The sequence below is a fragment of the Porites lutea genome, chromosome 13 (genome assembly GCF_958299795.1).
Source record: "Porites lutea chromosome 13, jaPorLute2.1, whole genome shotgun sequence".
NCBI lineage: Eukaryota > Metazoa > Cnidaria > Anthozoa > Scleractinia > Poritidae > Porites > Porites lutea.
Window position 1 is genome coordinate 9,730,538 of NC_133213.1, and position 20,000 is coordinate 9,750,537.

The 20,000-nt window shown below is 39.7% G+C and overlaps 2 protein-coding genes across 4 annotated transcripts in view; one reads left to right on the forward strand and one right to left on the reverse strand.

Annotated features, from left to right (window-relative positions):
- LOC140922332 (protein MCM10 homolog) overlaps positions 1-16,520 on the reverse strand; it is a 19,144-nt gene extending 2,624 nt beyond the window's left edge. The window contains exons 1-17 of the mRNA XM_073372323.1: positions 16,456-16,520; positions 16,069-16,293; positions 15,071-15,124; positions 13,987-14,172; positions 12,395-12,825; positions 10,592-10,753; positions 10,219-10,352; positions 9,595-9,675; positions 8,747-8,943; positions 7,832-7,886; positions 7,522-7,595; positions 6,342-6,580; positions 4,745-4,874; positions 3,707-3,852; positions 2,929-3,042; positions 1,463-1,614; positions 1-20 (exon numbers count right to left, since the gene is read on the reverse strand). The exon at positions 1-20 is cut by the window's left edge and continues 23 nt beyond it. Of these exons, the coding sequence (XP_073228424.1) occupies positions 1-20; positions 1,463-1,614; positions 2,929-3,042; positions 3,707-3,852; positions 4,745-4,874; positions 6,342-6,580; positions 7,522-7,595; positions 7,832-7,886; positions 8,747-8,943; positions 9,595-9,675; positions 10,219-10,352; positions 10,592-10,753; positions 12,395-12,825; positions 13,987-14,172; positions 15,071-15,124; positions 16,069-16,293; positions 16,456-16,462 (2,407 nt within the window). The 5' untranslated portion in view covers positions 16,463-16,520. The remainder of the gene's footprint in view (positions 21-1,462; positions 1,615-2,928; positions 3,043-3,706; positions 3,853-4,744; positions 4,875-6,341; positions 6,581-7,521; positions 7,596-7,831; positions 7,887-8,746; positions 8,944-9,594; positions 9,676-10,218; positions 10,353-10,591; positions 10,754-12,394; positions 12,826-13,986; positions 14,173-15,070; positions 15,125-16,068; positions 16,294-16,455) is intronic.
- Positions 16,521-16,630: 110 nt separating this feature from the next.
- The window catches only part of LOC140923338 (uncharacterized), a 26,059-nt gene continuing 22,689 nt past the window's right edge, over positions 16,631-20,000 (forward strand). For all 3 annotated transcript variants that reach the window (XR_012164152.1, XM_073373433.1, XM_073373432.1), the window contains exons 1-4: positions 16,631-17,166; positions 18,310-18,559; positions 18,908-19,158; positions 19,794-19,906. Coding sequence is in view for 2 of the 3 variants with exons in the window: in XM_073373433.1 (XP_073229534.1) it covers positions 17,079-17,166; positions 18,310-18,559; positions 18,908-19,158; positions 19,794-19,906 (702 nt within the window). In the remaining variant the exon portion in view is untranslated. The remainder of the gene's footprint in view (positions 17,167-18,309; positions 18,560-18,907; positions 19,159-19,793; positions 19,907-20,000) is intronic.

A 20,000-nucleotide genomic window follows, 5' to 3' on the forward strand; every position in this document is an offset into this window, starting at 1 on the left:
AATTTGACGCGCCACAGTTTCTGTGCAAATAAGCGAAACAGATGTAATAAGGATGGAAATACTGATAAGCTTTTCATATCCTCGCTTTCTCTTGACTTTCTTCAATACGATGGGGTTCATCCGTCAGGAGCGTTCAAGGAGTTCGTGGTTTTCATACCCTGAGAGGGTTTGTCCGGTTTCTCCAAGTCGGACACTACGTTATGAACGGAGAGAAACCACTGCGAGCGACCTTTTGCTCAGTTGATCAAGCCGCCGTCGCAGTTGTCCCTTTCGTCGCTGTCATTTTAAGGGGACTTGGAAAATTTTAAACCTGACATCTATTATGACTAAAGGCTTGGTTACCAATGGTGGGATCGACCGTTAAAAATGGCAGCGACCGTTTACGAAAGGGAAATAGGCACCACCGCCCGGCTAGCGACATGGACGAATTAATTAACTTTGAACAGGTAAAACCTGCTTAAAAACAAGTCGAGGCTCTCTCACGCGCATTTGCTTACGCTTATAACTGTTGCCTTAACGCGAGCCTGCTGTAAATTTGCGCTTTGGACTGTTTAGCTATACTGATAAGGCACCGTACCACGGAGAGGCAGGGTTGGCTTTATACCATGGGCGTGGTAACGAACAGTGGTCTAAAAATTGCTAAGATTATGTCAGTTGTTACGAGATCATTATCTCGGGTGCAGCAGTGCCGTAGATCTTTTCTAAGCGATCTTTTAATCTTGTAATTCTGGTGTTTCCATAGTGACGCTGCTGCTGCTCGTATTTTGTTTGTGGCAGGCTTAGGGCATAGTTTCCGCCGTGAGGCAGCAGGGCAGTTGCCTCGGTCAAACCTAAAATTCAATGTCCGCAGTTCTTTAGCAAAAATACTTTCAGTTACCATTGAAATCACAACCTTTAAAGTAAGATCACTTTCCTAGTCTCTCACGCGTAGCTGGCGGAATTGTTTTGCGCGTATGAGACTTTTGCTAACGAAGCCGCCATGGCGCGAAAAGCATATGCTCCCCACTCTCTGAAAGGCTTCACAGTTCTCTTCCAAAACTTCGCTAGAGCTAATGATCCCGTCGGCTACGCAGGCTAACTCAAGGTGGATTTCCACTGTCGCGTAATTTCTACGTGCGTACGCACGTAAATAAAATAGAAGTAATGTATGGGAGGTCGCGCGTAAACGTAAAAGTTGAACAACGCAAATCATACATCGCCTCCATTTTCAGTTTACACGCGTAAAAATCACGCGACAGTGGAAATCTACCCTTACTCATGAATCCACTAGGGCAGTTACTAACTAACTATTAACTAAGGGGTTGAGGAACACAGCACTCTAGAGCATAAACTGATTTGTGAAGCAAAGCAAGTGTCAAAGAATTATCTACAAAGGAGGACGAACCAAAATTCAGCCAGTCTTCGTAAGACATATGAAAGATCTATATATACGTAACAAAGTTAATTTATCTTTCTAACTTACTTGCAAGGGTCCTTAGGAAGGGGTTTTCCGTAGGCGATTGTTCGCTGTTTACATTCCTTACAAGAAAAGAACTTCTTCAGCGTTTTGAAATGCTTTAATGTGTGATTTTCTTTGTAGCAGCGTTGGCCGGCACTTTCGGCTACGTAATTACACTGCAAGGTAAGATAAAGAGTAAATCTCACTTATACCACAGGAGAAGCAACCAAAAACCTGGAAATTTCAAGCAACAATTGTAGCAGTGTTTACGAAATTGAGTGCATTTTCATATATCCTTCATCAGGCCCAGTTCCCCAGCGCCTTTATCTCACAGAGTATTAGACTTACAGGCTTTTTTTTTATTTATCAATCGCGCCAGTCAGAGCAAGTGAACAGCAAATAGAGAATGGAGAGTGTGAACTGAAGGAAGTTCAACCCATTCATGAGATAGTGGTTCAATTTCCTCGTTGAGTTCAGAGTCATCAAAATCTAGCCGAGGAAACGATTTCAGTGGTGAAAATCACAGCGATTATAGCGGGGAAAGAAATCTACAAAGAGACTAAACGTCTAACACACCCCGACACTTACTTATGGCAGATGGAAACTGCCTTTATTGTATAGAGCGTTTTCACTCGCGTGGTCATCAGCTAGGCAAATTTATTTCAATAAAGGAAAGTGTTTGCGCAAGAAAAAGGATTGGTCTGGGACACAAACATGGCGGACGAGACGTCATGTGAAAACGGTCTACGGGAGTATGAACTGTGTTAAAGGAGTTCGGTCACGGTTGAGAAAACCTGTAGTCCATCTCCACCACCGTGAGATCTGATAGACGGCAACAGGAAGTGGAGTTTCTGCACTCTTAGGGAGTGGTTTTGTCCTAATTTTTGGTCAAAGCGTCCCTATAAGAGGAAAGGAACTTAGCAATACAAATTTGGTAGTGTCAAACCCAAGTAAAAGTCAAATGACCTACCCCTACTTCCCCTTGAAGTGCGTCGCGAAAAACGACTTTGCTTAAGTTCCCAATAGAGCGTTTTCACATGACGTCACGGCGGCTATATTGGTGTCCCGAAACATAAAATGGCGGCCATGTTGGTGTCCCAAACCAGTCCTGTGGAGGTTGAACTCTTTTCTTATGCAAACGCTTTCTTTTGTTCCAATAGATTTGCATAGATGCTGGCCACGTGAGTGAAAACACTCTGTAAGCTATTTTACAGTTGTGTGCTCAGTGCACTGGCCTTTGCATAGAAGCAAGGCTGGCGGTGACCTTGTTTTGTTACAAACCCTCTCGTTTTTCATATGTAAATGATCATGTTCACTGGTTTGTTAGCATGAGAATACCACAATTTGTACGTGAAAAGCAGGAGGGTTTGTAAGAAGACAAGGTTACCGCCAGCCTCGCTTCTATTCAAAGGCCAGGGCACTGAGCACACAACTGTAAAATGGCCCATTGTAAGTTTCTCAGAATAAACAGCAAAGCCGACACTCCCTACCTGTTTACAACTGACCACATTTACTTTGATCTCGGTGATTGTCTTCATTTTGTCCTCCAGTTGTTCCTTTTTCTCCAGTTCGTTGAAGTATTTCTCCTCTCGTTCATTTTCGGCCTAAAGAGCGAAACTTGTCAATAAAATAAACAACTACACAGTAATTTTCAAGGAGTTATAATAACTCCTCTAGTGGAGCTAACTGAACTCCTTACAGTGGAGTTATTTTTTGGGGAGTTATTTTAACTCCAAAAAGGGGTGTAAAGAACTCTTTTTCAGGAGTAAAAGTGACCCCAGATATTGAGGAGTTAAAATAACCCCCAAAAAGGAGTTATCCTGTACCTAAAATTTTTACTCCACTTTCAGAGTTAAATTAACTCCAAAAAGAGTAAAAACAACCCATGTAGCGAGTAAAAGTAACCCCATTTCGGAGGTATTTTAACTCCAGAATGAAAGTAAAAAGAACTCTTTTTCAGGAGTAAAAATGACCCCAAATTCGGAGTTAAATTAGGAGTTAAAATAACCCCAAAAAAGGGGTTATCCTGTACCCAAAATTTTTACTCCATTTTTGGAGTTATAATAACTCCCTTAAAATTACGGTGTACTCATATAGATTCAGTGACCGATGAGGTTTTTCTACCAGACAGAGTACGCAGCGAATCAAAACGAAAAAAAAAAAAGCACGATTTACTTAAGGGGGCTACGTCACATTTGTCTAGTTCGTTGAGTTGATGTTGCCAATAACGTATCTTTAAAAAGATATGAGCCCTTATTCATTCCTCACCTCTAACACAGCTCCAACATGCCGCGATTTCGCTGCAAGTAACTTTTTTCCCTCCTCGGAATTTAGGTCTATTGAGCCGAATTCTGGTCCTAAAATTCGCCTTCTTTTCGTTCTAGAATCTTCACTTCCATTTTCTTCGTCATTTTCTGCGGGGAAAAAAAAGAAGAAGGGGAAGAGAATAAATAAACTGTTATATACAAACCTTATACAAAGTTCGTATTTGAACGGATTTAGAATTGAGGAGAGTGGATCTGGGGTACAGGCGCTCAAGGAACTACCTTCCCTTCCCCGAAGATCTGCCCCTTGCCATTAACTCCCAATCCTAAAAATCAAATGGTACGATGCAAAAGTTCTGCTAAAGAGGTTTCATTTGGTGAATGGTAACACCATAGGGTTTCGTCCATAGATTCAAAAAGTTAGAACTACGTACTAAATAAGTAGTATCATGTGAAAGTACGGCTGAAGAGGTTTTATTTGAATAGTGACACCATAAGGTTTCGTCCATTGATTCAAGAGTTAGAAATGATGAATCACCTCACCATAACTCGGTCTGGGAGGCAAAGAGTTACGGGACGAACAGTTTGATTTCAAGCAAAACTGTGTTTCTAATTTGGTGAAAATTAATACTACAGTAACTCGAGTGACGTCGTGTGTGTTCGAGCGGTTAACACCTCGAACTGAGGATCTGGAGGTGTGGAGTTAAAGCCTAGCCCGTCGCGCTCTTTCCTTAGAGAAGGAATTTACTCCACCGTGTCTCTCTTCACCCAAGTGTATAAATGGTTACCGGCGACATACTGCTGGAGGATAAACCTGTGATGGACTAGTATGCCGTCCAGGAAGGCGTAGCAATACTCCTAGGCATGCTTCAGGAAAAGCTCCGGCCATTTGGGCCTTTGGCTCTTGGGCACCCTTATTTTTTTTTATTTATCTTTACCGGTTTCATCGACTGCGTCGATGAGGTAAAATTATTACCATTACAAGTAAGAGAGTGCTGATCCTCTTCAACTGTTTTGTCACCAAATTCAGTGATTACGTTACCTTTCCCGCTGTCCTCGGATGCCCTTTTTTCAATCTGCTCTAATGCCTTTGGTGATAACTTTTTTCTCACAGCATTTGGATCCTCTTTCTCTATTGGTCCTTTTAGCTTCACAAGTGACAAGGCCCGAGACTAAACAGTGAAAAGGGAAAGGTCAAAAAGAAAAATACCACATAAATCTTCAATGAAAAGTAAAGTTCCTTTCTCCAAAATATTAAAATTTTATGAGGAGAGATTTGGCTTTAAGCGTCTACGACGAAGTTCTTGCGATAAATAGCGTAGTTGGATTGTTTTTATGCAAGAGAAAAACCTCTGATCGCAGGGCAATTTGTTACCATTTCGCTGTGAGCTTGAGCATTTCAATTTGTATGGAAAGGCCAGATTAACGGTTAAATCTCCAGTGCCACAGTTCATTTCAGTAAAATGGTTCCCGGAGATGATGATAGTCCTACGACGCGGTCACCCTCTTTTTCCATTCCAACCGGAATGTCAGAGTACTTTTCTGTATACAGTCGCATCTTCTGTAAACGACCACTACAAATCGTCGCATTTTGGGTGGTCGCTTACTGCAGGTGATCAATTATAAGAATCAAACGATGAGGAAACTTTCTGAACAGAGGTCCCGACATAACAACGTTTTGGAGGACAACTTATTGTATGCAATTCTAAGTTACGATATGTGTAGTTCCATGTTGTCACTTAAAATTTATTTGAATACTCTGAGTAGCGTAGTATACAAACAGCGCACACGGAGATCAGAACGTGAGACAAGTGGTCGCTTACAAGAGGTTAAAAACTATGGGAAATAATAAAGGTGGTGGCACATGGAGGTTCGACTGCACTCCTCCACAGAGGCTTCTCTAAAGAGCTTAAGCAACGAGGACGGCGACGGGAACGAGAACGGCAAAAAAAAGCAATAGGCTTGGATTGGCAAAACAACAACTTTGCACGTGCATCACGCTTTTTGTACATTTCTTGGCCGTTACTGCACGACTACGACGTGAAAATGTCTAATTTTACGTTTTGTCGAGGACACGAACACAAGAGGACTACTTTCTTTTTCTTTTCCTGAAGTTCAATACAGTCTTTTAGAATTCAACTCCAGAAAAATTTGCCAAAACTTGACGAATTGAACGAGATGGAATTGGCGTAATAAAGTTTGAAGCACGGCGAGTTCAATTTTTAAGTGACGTTTTCGTAGCCCTCGCCGTCTTTGTTCCTGAAGCTCTCTTTTGTGTCCTATGGAGACTAGGAAGGAGGAAACAGAAAGCGCGCGGGACACGATGGGAAGATGAAAAAGAGGAAGAGAGGACTCCCGCTTTTCCATCTTCCCATTGTCCCCTGCGCGCTTTACATATTTCGATTACAGTATTGCTAATTTTAATGGGATGCCCAGCAAGAGCCTCTGCGGAGGGGACAGAGGTCGACCGTATTTGTCACACCAAGCTCACTCAATGCCACTCGCAGTTTTAACAGGCTTGTCGAGGTGACTACAGTATTATCGGTTAAACCCTCGAAAGGTACCTTTAAAACACTCTTGGATTTCCTAACCAAATATCGGACAATGCTAGTGATGGCGACTATGAATACTACAAATACCTTTGCTTTATCAAAGTCACTTGACTTTCGTTTCCTGACGTTTGGCGATTCATCAAAGAAGATATCGGAGCCACGTGCCAAGCCACGCCCCAGCAAAGGAGTGTCTTGTTTATTGTTTGGAGTGGAAGTGACTGTGGAAGTCGTAGATGGAGGCATTTTGTTGCGTTTAAGGTCGCTTTCATGAGCCTTAAGCAAATCTGAGGCAGACATTAGAGGTTGCTTTTCTTCCTCTGGCTTTTCTGAAAACAGAGGAAAAAATAGTTGGCGTACTTACCATTTACACAAACCATCTGGGTGGAAATCTTGTGCTAAACGAAAACCTATAAAATTTGACATCGTGGGCTAACCGATCTGCTACAGAGTATATCCAAATCAGCTGAACAAAAAAAGAGCGAAACAAAAAAAAATGCATTGCCTCAAAACACAGCCCATATTCACAAAAGCTTCCCATACGGAATGGTGTGAACGATATGATTTTCAAACCGGAATTTCTGGTTTTTGCATGTAAACGGCAAGCTGCTCGAACGGTTCTCCCTTCAACGGGCAAACACACACAGGCGCTTTTGTTTTTTTTTTTTTTCAAGAAAAGTATATATTCAGAATTGAAGGACAAGATTATTTTATAACATGGACATAACACATACAACTAAACGATACTGTATGCAGTACAGCGCTGGCAACTTCACTGAATAGTGATCTGCTAGTGGATAACTAGCTAATCGGTAGTTTACATGCGCATTAGATGATTTGTGTGTATGAGTGTATGTTACAGGTCAAAATTTATTCATGAATAATCAGGGCTAGGAGACAAAGGAAACTGAGAATCAACCTAGTTAAAAAATTTTAACCTGAATTTAATTTTGGCCAGTAACATGTACGTTTGTCGTTATTTTCTTCCAAACAATGTATTATGAAGCAATTATTAGTTTTGCTTTTCTGATATCTGAAATAATCTATGCCTTGGTAAGTATTTTCAGCTGAGGACAAACACTTAGCTTTAGCTCGACCGTGATCATTCCGGATATTTCAAAAACCTCATCCAGTTATTGTTTGATACAGGGTAACCAGTAACTATCTTATCAGTTAAAACTTATGGCAAAAAAAAAAGAAAAAAAAAACCCTGAAAAAAAAGAAAAGGAAACGAAAGAGACCGACAAAATTAATGTTTAAAAACACTTACTTTGCTCCTCATCCTGGTTTAAATGTTTCACAAGATTTCTAGAGCCAGCAGTTGGCAAATTAAGCAGTTGGACACTAGTAAACAGAGATACCCAAAATTAATAGAATAATTACCATTAAGGTAAACAAAAGAAATACATGCATGTATCAATACCAGTCAGTGCCATTTTTACCTGGTACATTTTATCCACATTCTCCTATCCACCCACCTCCCTTCCCTTATACATCTGCCATATTTTATAATAGCTACAATGATTTTGTGCCATTTATGGTGGTGTACATGTACAGAAATGCAAGGAAGCGATACTTACAGGTATTCTGAAGGCTCTGCAGTGTTCTTGTTTGCTTGTTTATCACTTGAATCAGCTGCGAAATTTACAACAAAAGGTTACAGCAGTACAACATGCAGTTTAGTGAAAAAACAAACAAACAAAAAAAACAATCTCCACAATTCCAGCCAAAGGTAAGATGGTCAAAAGACAAGCTTTTCACTCTCTCATAACAGGATCAAGCAATAGCAGAAACAAAAAAAAGATGGTTTGAATATATACCTAGCACTATCTAACCTACTAAAAATATCAAAAAATACGGTGGATCAGAACTGTATTCATGTCTGCATTACAGAGGTGCCCATAGTATAGTGGTATAGTGTAAAGATTGAGAACTATTTATACATATACTATAGGGAGGTGTGTCCAGGCAAAGCCTGTCATGACATCCCAAGAAACTGGATCCTGGATTTGTAATTACACTATACCACTCCTCACAATATTTTTTCATTAATATTACGGGGTGTCATAGACTTTTGGCTTTTTGCAAAATAAGTTGAAAGTTTGTCAGCTATCTTATGTTAAAACTAGTTGTTTACCACTGTTTGCTTGTTATTGAATAGAAAATTCCCCTGTGAATGCGGCAGAACTGCAACTGAACAGTGTGTCTGCATTGTATCAGTGTCTGTAAGAATATACATTGTGTACTTCGATGATACAAGTTTGGTTGCAGATTGATCCTCTTGTAAGTCCATCAAAATCATTGGCTACAGATGATATGGTAGAACCTTCATAAAGCAGCCAACCTTGGGGTAACAACAAGAAGTGGCCATTTAATGAAGGTTGGCCAGTCAATAGAGGTTCGTAACACAATACACTGTACGACTTTAATTACTGGCCACTTATAGAGGGTGGCTGCTTCATGGACGTTCAACTGAATAGAGAAAAGATACATACGTGTACATGTACTTTTAGCATTCATTTCAGATACACTCTTGTTTCCAATACCAAGGCTTTTAAGAGTTACGTTCTTCTTCTTATGATCAGTGGTGTGATTTGATGCAGTAACTGTCCGTCCCTGGTACATGAAGGTGGAATTGTTCAGATCCTTTTGGAATTTCTTCATCAGTGGAGCTTTGGCTGATGGGGCATACCTGGAAAAAGAAATAAATTTTACTTAAACAGGGTGCAAAAAACTCAGTTTTACAGCTTGCCATCTGGGCAAGTTGCACATGTACAGTGTAGATAGAATTTAATAGCCCAAAAGTCATTTCAATTGCATCCACCTAAAGCCCTGAGAAAATTTTTGAAGAGCTCTGAATACAGTTCTTCTGCGATTTAAATTCTCCAGAAAATTCACTAGCCCATCGTGCAAGTTAACAAAGTGAAGAACAGAATTCACTAGCCTTAGAGCAAAATCCACTAGCCCCAGCCAGGGGCTACTGGACATGATTTTGTTTGCATGCTGTTTAAAGCTATGCTTCAAGAGAATTTGATGGCAAAAAAATTTGTTCAAAAATGGCCAAATTTTTGCATAAACTGTGATTGTTTTTTTTATAGTCAACAATGGCATCCATTGTTTTCTTTTTCTTTCTTTTTATGTTGGCACAAAAACAAAAAAGGCAAAATGCAGCTGCATAAATGCTGATACAGTAGCTTTTTTATTTGCCCGTCTGAGTCATACACTGTAGTGTTATTGAGTTGCTTCCCCTCAGGTTTTACAAGTATCTCACAGGCTCATGATAATGCTGATTATGTCAACACTAAATACATGAACTAACTTTCACACACTCAATACACCTTACCCTGCTTGACACTCCATTCTCTGAGATTGCATCTTCTTATACGCTGCTTGGATATGATATTCACAGAACTCGCCATGTTGCCTGATGAAAATTAGTAAAAAGTTTTGTTTAATAAATTTGTGGGACAACTTGCAGTAAAACCCTCTCACTCTCTGAGTCAAAGACAGCTGCAAGGAGATAAAAGGCTCTGCAGCCTATTAAAGCCCCATGCAAACAGACGCAACATTGTTGGCCAACAACAAAGAAGAGGAGGAGCAAATTTTGTAGCAATGATAAGTCAACTTTTGCTGCAAACTGCCCTTGATGACCTAACAAAACTTCTTCAAAATGGTTGCCCCCAAGGTATAATCAACTTCCACGTCAATGATGAGCTAGACAGAAACCGAAGAAGAAAGACAGCCCTGTACCTATGGTTCTTCAGCAACCAATTAATTTCTAAACGCTTTAAATCCTGTATTGACCAGTTTCACTGAAACTATTGCTTGGTGGTCACTCAACCAAATCATTGCAGTGCGTTCCATATGCCAAATGCCCAAAGCCAAATTTCCAATGACAAATTGCAAAGCAACCTTTATAGATTTAGCTCTCTATTACTAACTAGCTAGAGTAAGACTCAACTTGTACCTGTTAACAAAGTTTCCACAAGGGCGATTATCTGACCTTCTGACATCTTTACATTTTCCGAGATCTTTGGATATTCCCATCATCATGAGCTTTTTGGCATTGTCCAGAGTGAGAGCAAGATCATGTGAATTTTTCTGCAAAAAACAAACACAATGACAGAATTAAAAGACACCTAAGTTTCAAATTATCAAAATTCATTCTTGGCTCCGTGGCTGAGGAAAGAAAAAAATAAAGAAATGAATCATTAATTCCTGAATCTCAAAGCCATTTCTTTTGCTTTATACACCCCAGCCTTGGAGCCAAGAGTGAATTTTGATCATTGAACCTGATCTATTAACAGTCTACAGTCAACTGTATGTGTCCAGTTACTAACCTCTTTGGCAGGAAGAATAGATGCATTGAGAAGAGCCACAACACTTCCTTCAGTTGTCTTCCAGTGTTCCTTGTAAACATCTCCAAACAGAAAGAGCGCAACAAATTCATTAGTGGTATTTGCTCCTAAGTCTGAAAGTTTCCAAATGCCATATGTTTTACCCTGAAAACAAGGATCTGACATTAATTGTAAAAGCAATTAACCTGAGTAAGAGAAAAGTATAATATTGACTAGTACTGCTATGATACACCAGTGCACGGGTGAACCGCAATATTTTTTGCCATGATAAGAATATCGATATTTGAACAACATACAAAATGTATCGCGATATTATGATATTATGATTCTTCATCAACATTCAGAAATTACTGTCTCTGATGACTCCTTACTCTAATCCAAGCCCTTTTATATCTATTTATTAAACAAAGGGATAAGAAAGTTCCATCCTTACTTTATAAAGCTTCGCGTGCTTCCAATCCAACAAATATTTTTCAAGATGGCGGCACAAACACATGCCTAAATTGCCAGTGTGTTATTTATTACCATGCTTTGTTAAGAATGGAAATAAATGATTTCAAAGCAGTTAAGTCAGCAGTACATAATGATGTATGGTATCGTGTGTCATATCATGGCACCTGTATCAAGATGTGTATTGTATCATGAGAAAATGTATTGTTGCAGCCCTAATTTTGACAAGTTACCAGAGGGTGGATCAGGCCTCTGAACATTATTGTCTCAAATGATGCACCTTTAAGGTACATGACAGTGCTTGACCTGAATTCTTTAAATCACTAGTCATAAAACCAGTTGATCGAGTTGATTCATGACTAAAAATCTCTGCATTCATAGGACAAAAATTAATAGGCCATTAATTTCTGTGTTCCCTCTGGCCTCTGTATCAAAACGTGGTTAAGTGCTCAGCCTTTGGTATGGAGATGATTTTTCATTCTCACGCTAATAAAACTCAATTTTAACAAGAAAGGTTGTGCACTTGGCCTCATTTTGGAAGTGAGGGTTTTTGGAACTCGGAAGTGGCCTACTGGGATGTGTGTTTTGGGTTCCCATGCATGACCATCCTTGGAGACCCAGGGGCAGATAGTGGGGGCAAGGGAAAGTCTAAACGGGCGGGAAAATGTGGCACAAAGATGCCATATTTTCCCATATGCATGCCATATTTTCCCGCCCGTTTAGACTTTTCCTTGCCCCCCACTATCTGCCCCTGGGTCTCCGAGGATGATGCATGACAGTTTAAAGAGCAAAATGAATCAATTGCCAAACTGTTTGGGTAGCATCAAGAATCTGGATTATTCTCTTCTAAGCATAAACTAGCTGGATCATGTGTACTATGTACTGTAGGCACCTGCCAACCTAATCCCAGGCAGCACATGGTTGACATCAGCCACAAGTCAGTTCAGACATCAGCTGACACTATGTCAATAGTTGGTTGAGTGTTGAATCACCATCGATGAAATGCTCTCTTTGTCACTATTGTTCGCCACTCAGTTGATATCTTAGTCGAAAAGCAACCAACACAATCATGGTTACATTGTAGTCAACCATCAGGAGAATACCGGTGGACTGTAAATGGCATAATTATTAGTGAACTATCAATAATACAACATTACTGTAGGTCAGTATAGGGCACTCCTGCTGTGGTGTCCGTCAATACCATCAACTGTTATACTTGACAAAGTGTTGGTTGGTAGTTTCTGCCAAGAGTTGGACAGCAGGTGCCTTTGCACAAGACCCACCCCCCCTTAACCATTACACAGCAGGCCAAGAGATAAAATTAGTGATTCTTACATTTGAGCTTGTCTTTGGTGGAAGCTTCTGAACCAAGACACCGATTGTTACCCAATCCCCATCAATATCATTATTCCCTTTAATTTTTGTTGGAATCTGTGATATTTTCACCATCTTCCTTCCTTCCATTCTTTTCTCCATTACTACTGATGAAATAAGTGGATTAACAATCCGCAAACCAGAGAACTTCTCACTCAGATAGTTGTTGTCATCATTGGTGCTTGTTTTTGTTCTAGTTTCAAGTTGTTTTGGGGCTGTATTATTTGATGATCCCAGGCTCCTATTAGAGAACCTTTTCCCCTTCTGATCCAGACTGTCAGCTGCTTTTGATTCTGTAGTTTTGAAGCTCCCCTTTCTTTGTGTTGTAGATAAGTACTCAGCACTTTTTTGTTTCACAGAATGAAGAGATTTAGAACCAGATTCTATTGAAACTGCAAAATAAAACTGATAATTAATTTTAAATTAAATTATCACACAATCATTGATAATTAGGGAAATTTGATCAATATCATTTACTGCTTTTTGTTTGGCCAAAGACAGTGTTTACAGTTTTAGTTTGCCATGTAAAACCAGTCGCCTATCTATTGACTTATTATTGTCCTAATAGCATGGCTTTATATAGCCTGGGATTAATTTCTGAAACCAGGTCATCCCTACCCCTTAGCTGTCCTGATAAGGGCCTCTACAACAACCGGTACTACATCCGTGTCTTTTATACCCCAGATTCTTCTAATCTTCCATTTCAAAACCTGATATTTTTCGATTTTTTCAAATTCCTTTTCATGTATCCAAATATCCCCAGGAATAGCTGTGTCTACAATTATACATTTTTTTCTCCTTCTTTCCCTTTTTAGTTATTATTATTATTATTATTACTATTATTATTATTATTATTATTATTATTATTATCTCTATTATCACAGTCTTTGCTGGTGTTCTTTTTGCGCATCAGCCGGGCGCAAACCATGCACCTAGAGCGTCAGTCACTCAAGTCAATCATTCTGTTCATACACTGAGCACCTTTCTAAGGATTCGTGCAGATCCCAGCATGCAGATCTTTTGAATCTCTGTCATACTAGCTCTCTCTGATACTTTCTTGATGTTTTCTACCATACCCTTCTTCACTGTACCAAGCGCACCAACAACCACAGGGATCACTACGGTTTTCATATGCCACATTCTCTGTATTTCTAGTTCTAGGTCTTTGTACTTGCATTTTTTTTTCAGTTTCCTTCGGTGCGATGTTTCTATCTGATGGAACAGTCATATCAATAAGTTTGCAGGTGGAATTCACTGAATCTTTAACGATGATATCTGGTCTGTTCGCTGTTATAGTTCTATCAGTATTGACTGGCATGTCCCACATGATGGTGATGTTGTTATCTTTATTGTGTATCACGGTCTCTGGTTCGTGTTCGTACCATTTGTCTGCAATCTCTATATCATGATCTTTACATATGCTCCAATGGAGATATGCTGCAGCATTATTGTGCCTGGAGATATTATTATTATTATTATTATTATTATTATTATTATTATTATTATTATTATTATTATTATTATTATTATTTTGTTGTCTACATCTGTACTACCTGGCTGATTTCTAGATTGTGCAGGTGTATGAGCAACCCTTTTCTTATCTTTAGAAAATAAAGCTGATGGACTTGTCTGTTTATTTGAGTTGTGGCTCCCATGAGCTTGTGTATAATCAGGCAGATTAGATTCCTTGGAGAAGTCTGGTCCTTTCTGATCATTACCTGATGTCTGTTGCTGAGCTGCTGTATTAGTAAAACTTGTCAGGGAAGCATAAATTTGCGTTCTTTAATACTACACCAGTATAGTTCAACTTGCTCAAATCCAAAGAAAAAACTGTAAACTTCCACTTATAATCTCAGGGATTACACAACTTTGTAAGGGGTTTTATGAGGGCTTATGAACAAAGGGGCTTTAGGACGGGGGGGGGGGGGGCTTTATAACTGGGCTAAGAAAGGCATTTCAAAACAAGCTACATACACCCACTGTAGTGGGGCTGATCAAAAATATACGTTTTGAATTTACAGTTGCTTTTTCAAGCTTCAGAGCATAATAAAGGATTAAATTACTATGTAACTTCAATAAAAGCTAAAGGGAGGTTTATCACTGGAAGTATTTTTTTGTTTACAGGTATATGGGCCTACATTGTTTAACTGGGGGTTGGGGGGGGGGTGCTTATAAGCCATTATTTATGGTATCCCTTGTATCTTCTTTTATCCCTTCTTGTTGGTTGCTTATGAGAGTTTTGACTGTACTTAAAAATCATGTTAGAATAAAATGTTTAGTTTCTCTCCAGATCAGTAAAAATAATAATAACCTGTCACAACATGAGCTTGAACATCCCAGCTATACAAGTAAAGTGTACCTTTGTGAAATCAGACCCAAATTAAGTTTTTGTTCTGAATTTAGCTCTTAGTTGATTTCACAAAGATTGTACAGTCAAACCTCTTTAAAACGGACACCAAAGGAACAGAACCAAGTGTCCACTCTAGAGAGGTGTCTGTATTATAGAGGAAGGGAATGTATGATTTTTGGCATTTCTGGGACCAAACGAACTGTCCGTAACAGAGAGGTGTCCGTATTATAGAGGTGTCTGTAAGGAGAGGTTAGACTGTTCACAGAATACACATATGTGAAGGATACAGGCTTGTGCTGACTGAAGTAATCTGACCTGCTCCTGCAAGGCTGCTATTTGCGCTACAAAAAAAATTAATATACAAATAAATAAACTACAAAATATAGCGTTAATATTAGGGGAAGGTGTCTTAAAACCAGAAAATTTATTTGAAAGTATATTTTTTTCCAAATGGATAGGGGTTTTGAAACAAATAAACCCTGGCAGTTAAGATATTATAAGAGAAAGGACATGTATATGTTGCAATTAATCAGGTAATTTTTGTTTTTCCTTTGTTTCAAATTCATTAGCATATATTACCGTACCAAAAACAATGGAAAAATAAAAATTAACTACAACATACACATTAGTAGTCTCGTTTGCGTAAGCAGCGAGGCTCCTAATCTGCAATGCGTTTATCCTCGTATTTAGGACACAAAAGGGGGTCATTGTGCCAAGCGTTCCTAGCGGAGACCAAGGAAACTGGGAATAAAAATCGTTGCGTGACCGAAGCAAACTTTCATTGTATGCAAATGGCTCTTGTGATGAGCATACGGTTCATTTTCGGCAACGATTGAAATGACTTGCCATGTAAATCACCTTTTTGATCGCTGGCAATGACGTAATTTCTTTGGAATCAAAGCCCTTTAATTTTTGTGTATCTATACACGCATATAGCCTGTGACAGCACACATATTTCAGGTCCTCACTAACACCCATACTAAATCAATTCAGAAACAAATAAAAAGTAAATATGCTGAAGAATACGCAACGTGTAGAATTAGTCGCCCACTCATTTCTCGATCTAATCTCCAAGCAAGCGAGACTGACAGCCGCTGTAAGAGCGTTCTTGTTTATACAAATCTAGAGCAAGTCAGTCGTAAGAGTGGAGGTAAGCTTATATCAATTAATTTATCTGTGGAAAATGACAAGGGCGTTCAATTTTTTAATAAATTAGATAGACAGCGATATGCGATATCTACGATAATTAGGAGTGGATTATGACTAAAGCATGCAGCTAACTGACCTGCCATTTCTTCCACAGATGAGTGCGGTGTTGTTTTGGACGTTACATGAACCTGGTCCCCGCCATGACCTTGTTTTTGCTGTTGTTGGGATTTGGAACTAGAAACCGATGCGGTCGATTTTGGAGAAGCGTTGGACGATGAAATCGCTTCACCGAGGTAATCGTCATCTTGAAATTCGAAATCGCTATCTGCTAGACTAGCTAAGATGTCAAGATCATCTTGGTCTGCCATTTAAAAGGAAAACGAATGATCGGTGTTTACATCAGATGAACGATTACACACCTAACAATTCACGTTCTAATGCTTGTACTGTGCCATAGAAAACAGTTTGCCCCACATCAAAGCGAAGGATAAATGCACTGGAACCATAATCAATGAAAAAATACCTTCCATTTTCGTAGATTTGTGAGGAAAACCTTCACAGTATTCACAAACAACTGGGCAAGTTCGTCGACAAATGATGGAATCTTTTCCCGCGTAAAAGAGTAAATCCGCTGGATCAAAGTAGCGTAGACGTATGGAACGCTCGCACCACGCATCTCATTACGACTCGCCTTAGCAACCACATGGCAACAAACAAGTGAACAGAATGGAAGCTTTATTATCTCAGCTGAAAACTTAAGAGAATTAGCATTGTAACTTAACTGTAATCCTGGAAAGGAGGCTATTTAGAGCTGGTGCCGTGGAATGGAAGAAATTAGCTGATGCATGTATGAATTTGAGAAGCGTGAGTTCAAAGGCTTCTACGCGAGACATTCTCCAAACTGCTCACTCGCGAATTGCCTTCTTAGCGTCTGCTAGCTTTGTGGCAAGACTGTGGTTTCACAGTTATACGATCTTCGCAAAAGAATTCTAAACAATAGAAGGCCAGTTCTTAAGGCATTCAGAGAACATCAAAACTAACACAACGTTACGTCGATGCACAATTTTTCGGCATTCTATTTTTTAAGCCCAATGGGAAAACTGTAAAATTATTGTGTGTTTTCCGCCACTACAGTATACCTCGAACATGGTTGCTTCTGAGAGAAAATCGGACGAGGAAAAAGGAGACCACAAAGTCACCTTCACGCTGACCGTAGCTTTGGCTTTTCCGACAGGTAAACTAAACATGTAGGATTCCCTTCAAGATCATAGCATAGTATCAAATTACATCGGTACTATAAAAGCGAAGTCTTACAACCCGTAATCATATTTCTCAAGTCAACACACTGTTTACATATTCTTATGCGAGAGAATGTTAGGTTTAATATTGATCTGATCGGAGAAATAGGAAGAGGTGGCATTTCACAGCCAAAGAGAAATCTTGGGGAGAGATCGTCATGTGACATGTTCTTCCTTTAAGTCAACTTTTAAATTTGACTCCATATCAACATGTATTAATTAGACATTAGGTAATGTTTCCTTATGCCTATGGACATCTTGCAAAAGATGCCAATGTCTTTGGGATACTTTTTCCAACATGGCAAGCACAGGAAGAGAGCAGATTGGGATTGAGAACCGGGCAGGGGAGAAGAAGGATGTTCTCAACCCAGTCTTTAAGAGTTTGCTTGCAGGATTGCCAGTGCAGCATGTGTGTTTGGTAATCTTGCGAAGGTTGTCTTAGGGCCTGTTTATATGAGGTGAGCCAGCCTGGTTAGGCAGTTTGGCCTGCTTTACCAGGCTGTCTCAGCTAAAGCCTTTTTTCTTCTTAAAATTGTGGTTGTGTTTATGAGAAGGCTGGCTGGCTGGCTTTCCGAAAGCCCTTTACTCCGAGCCTGTGAAATCCAGGGGGCCTAGCACCAGATCCCAATAAAAAAAGGATTTCTTAGTTCCCCCAAGAGCAAAAGTTAGGTGCCAAGGCCCACAGGGCACTGCTAGCTAGAGCACATGGAGTGCCTTTGACTGTCTAGGTGCACTGCCATGTGTGGGGGGAAGGTATGCTGGGGGTGGGTGGGTGGTCACCACCAGGCTGGGAGCCTGATGATCTTCTCTAGAAGCTGTGCATATCAAGAAAGACCACAAAAAAAATTAATGATAAAAATGAAAATGCTGTAAGTAAAACATTTGCCAGTAGGATGACACCTTCATGTTTTATACCTTCATTTGCTTTTTTTTTTGTCTTTATTGCATGAAAGTGTTGAGAAGTAATTTTGACAGACTTAAAAATAGCATTATTTACTACAGGTACCCAAACTTTGGGAAAACTTGATGGCAATTTTTACCTGTTAATTAAATTTTTTTTTTTTATTGATCACTTACAGATGACAATGAACTTCCTAAACCTATTATGCGAGGTATCGCTCCTTTGAAGGGAAAGCGCAAACTGTTTGAGGCACCCAAACCACATTACTATTACCATCTGGAATACAAGTTGTTTCCATCAGACACAGAACCAATCAAAGCTGATGTTGTAACGTATGGTGTTGCAGCCAAGATCTACTCCGAGAGTGACTCCAAGGTGCTGAAGACTTGGAGAGACGGAGACAAGACGTGGGTTACTTGGACACACAGGTTGGTTTATTTTTTTATTCATTTATTTAATTTTTTTTTCTCACCATGGTGATTTGATTTCGTTACCTTTTTTCCAATAAGCACCCCCTTCTCTTCTCTAATGAGTGCCCCACCTCAAGTGTGTTTTTGTTCATAAGTGCCCCTATTCTAATGAGCACCTCTACTACCTTAAACAGCTAGCCTGGCTTCTGAAAATTCTGACTGAGAAAGCAGGGATGCCCATTAAGACATTTGCTTTGGACTTTTTTTCTTCATGTCCCACGTACTTTGCCACCTAGATAATTTACTAGAAATTTTTTGCACATGGGAAACCACCTACATTTTTTCAAAATTACCTGTGTTATTCAGCCACACAGCCACTGTCACCAAAGATGTTCTTCTGCAGCTGTTCAGCCATTCCATGGAACTTAAAATCTGGGACACAAAAGACAAGGTGTCACCACGTGCACGCTTTGATCGCCCCAAAGCTTTTAGGCTCCCTGCATCCAAGGGCCCTGAAGAATCAGAGAGCTCAAGCAGTGGAGGAGTGCAGCAGCTTGTCCTCAGTCAGCAAGAATCATTTGAAAACAATCAGCCTAAGGACTCGCGCATTTTTGCAGGTAATCAAGTCAGCTGAATAAAGTTGAGTTAAAGTATGGCCTCTAATAAGTTTATATTTCACCAGCAGAATTATTGTCAAGACAAATCAACATAATCTCTCATTCTTGCGGATTCTAAGTCTTTTCCTTTGCAAGCCACCTTGAGATATGGCATTATTACTCTCTGGGTATTATTGCTGTCTTAGTCACTTATTTGATGTCACCAAGTACCAAGCCTTCAGTGAAGTACAGCATATTGCGGATACACCTAGCGTCCAAATGTGCAATGTTTGGCCTCACTCTCCCCTCGTTGTTTTCAAAGCTGATCTGACTTCATTCCCATGCTACTGGTTGAAACCTCAAACAGCTGAGAAATTTTACCTGACATTTTTGTTCACAATGAACCATTTAAAATCTTTGATCTGGATCTGACAAACCAGGTTGAATTTTACCTTTGTTCAGTGGTTTTACCATCTGCCAAGGTACAAAACTTTTCTCAAATAATGGCTGCTGATTATTAAGTTTCCAGTACTGTTATAGTAGGTTATGAGTTTGAATCCAACTAGAGGAGTATCTGAGTTTTTCATGACATAACATGTCTTCATTTGGAAATTATTAATAAGATACATTGTACGTACTCTCTACTTAAACCATAGGTGATGCCAATACCTCAGAATCTAAGCGACAAAATCAAACAGCTCCACATCAGAATGGATTTACAGGTGTAGCTTCAGTTACTGATGCTAACCGAGCCATTACTGCACCATCGGTAAGCTGAGCAAACTTGACGTCATAGGCCCTTACCTGTGGTTAAGTCGTTCATGTGGTACAAAACCACCATATATAGCTGGAGAGCATGAAGG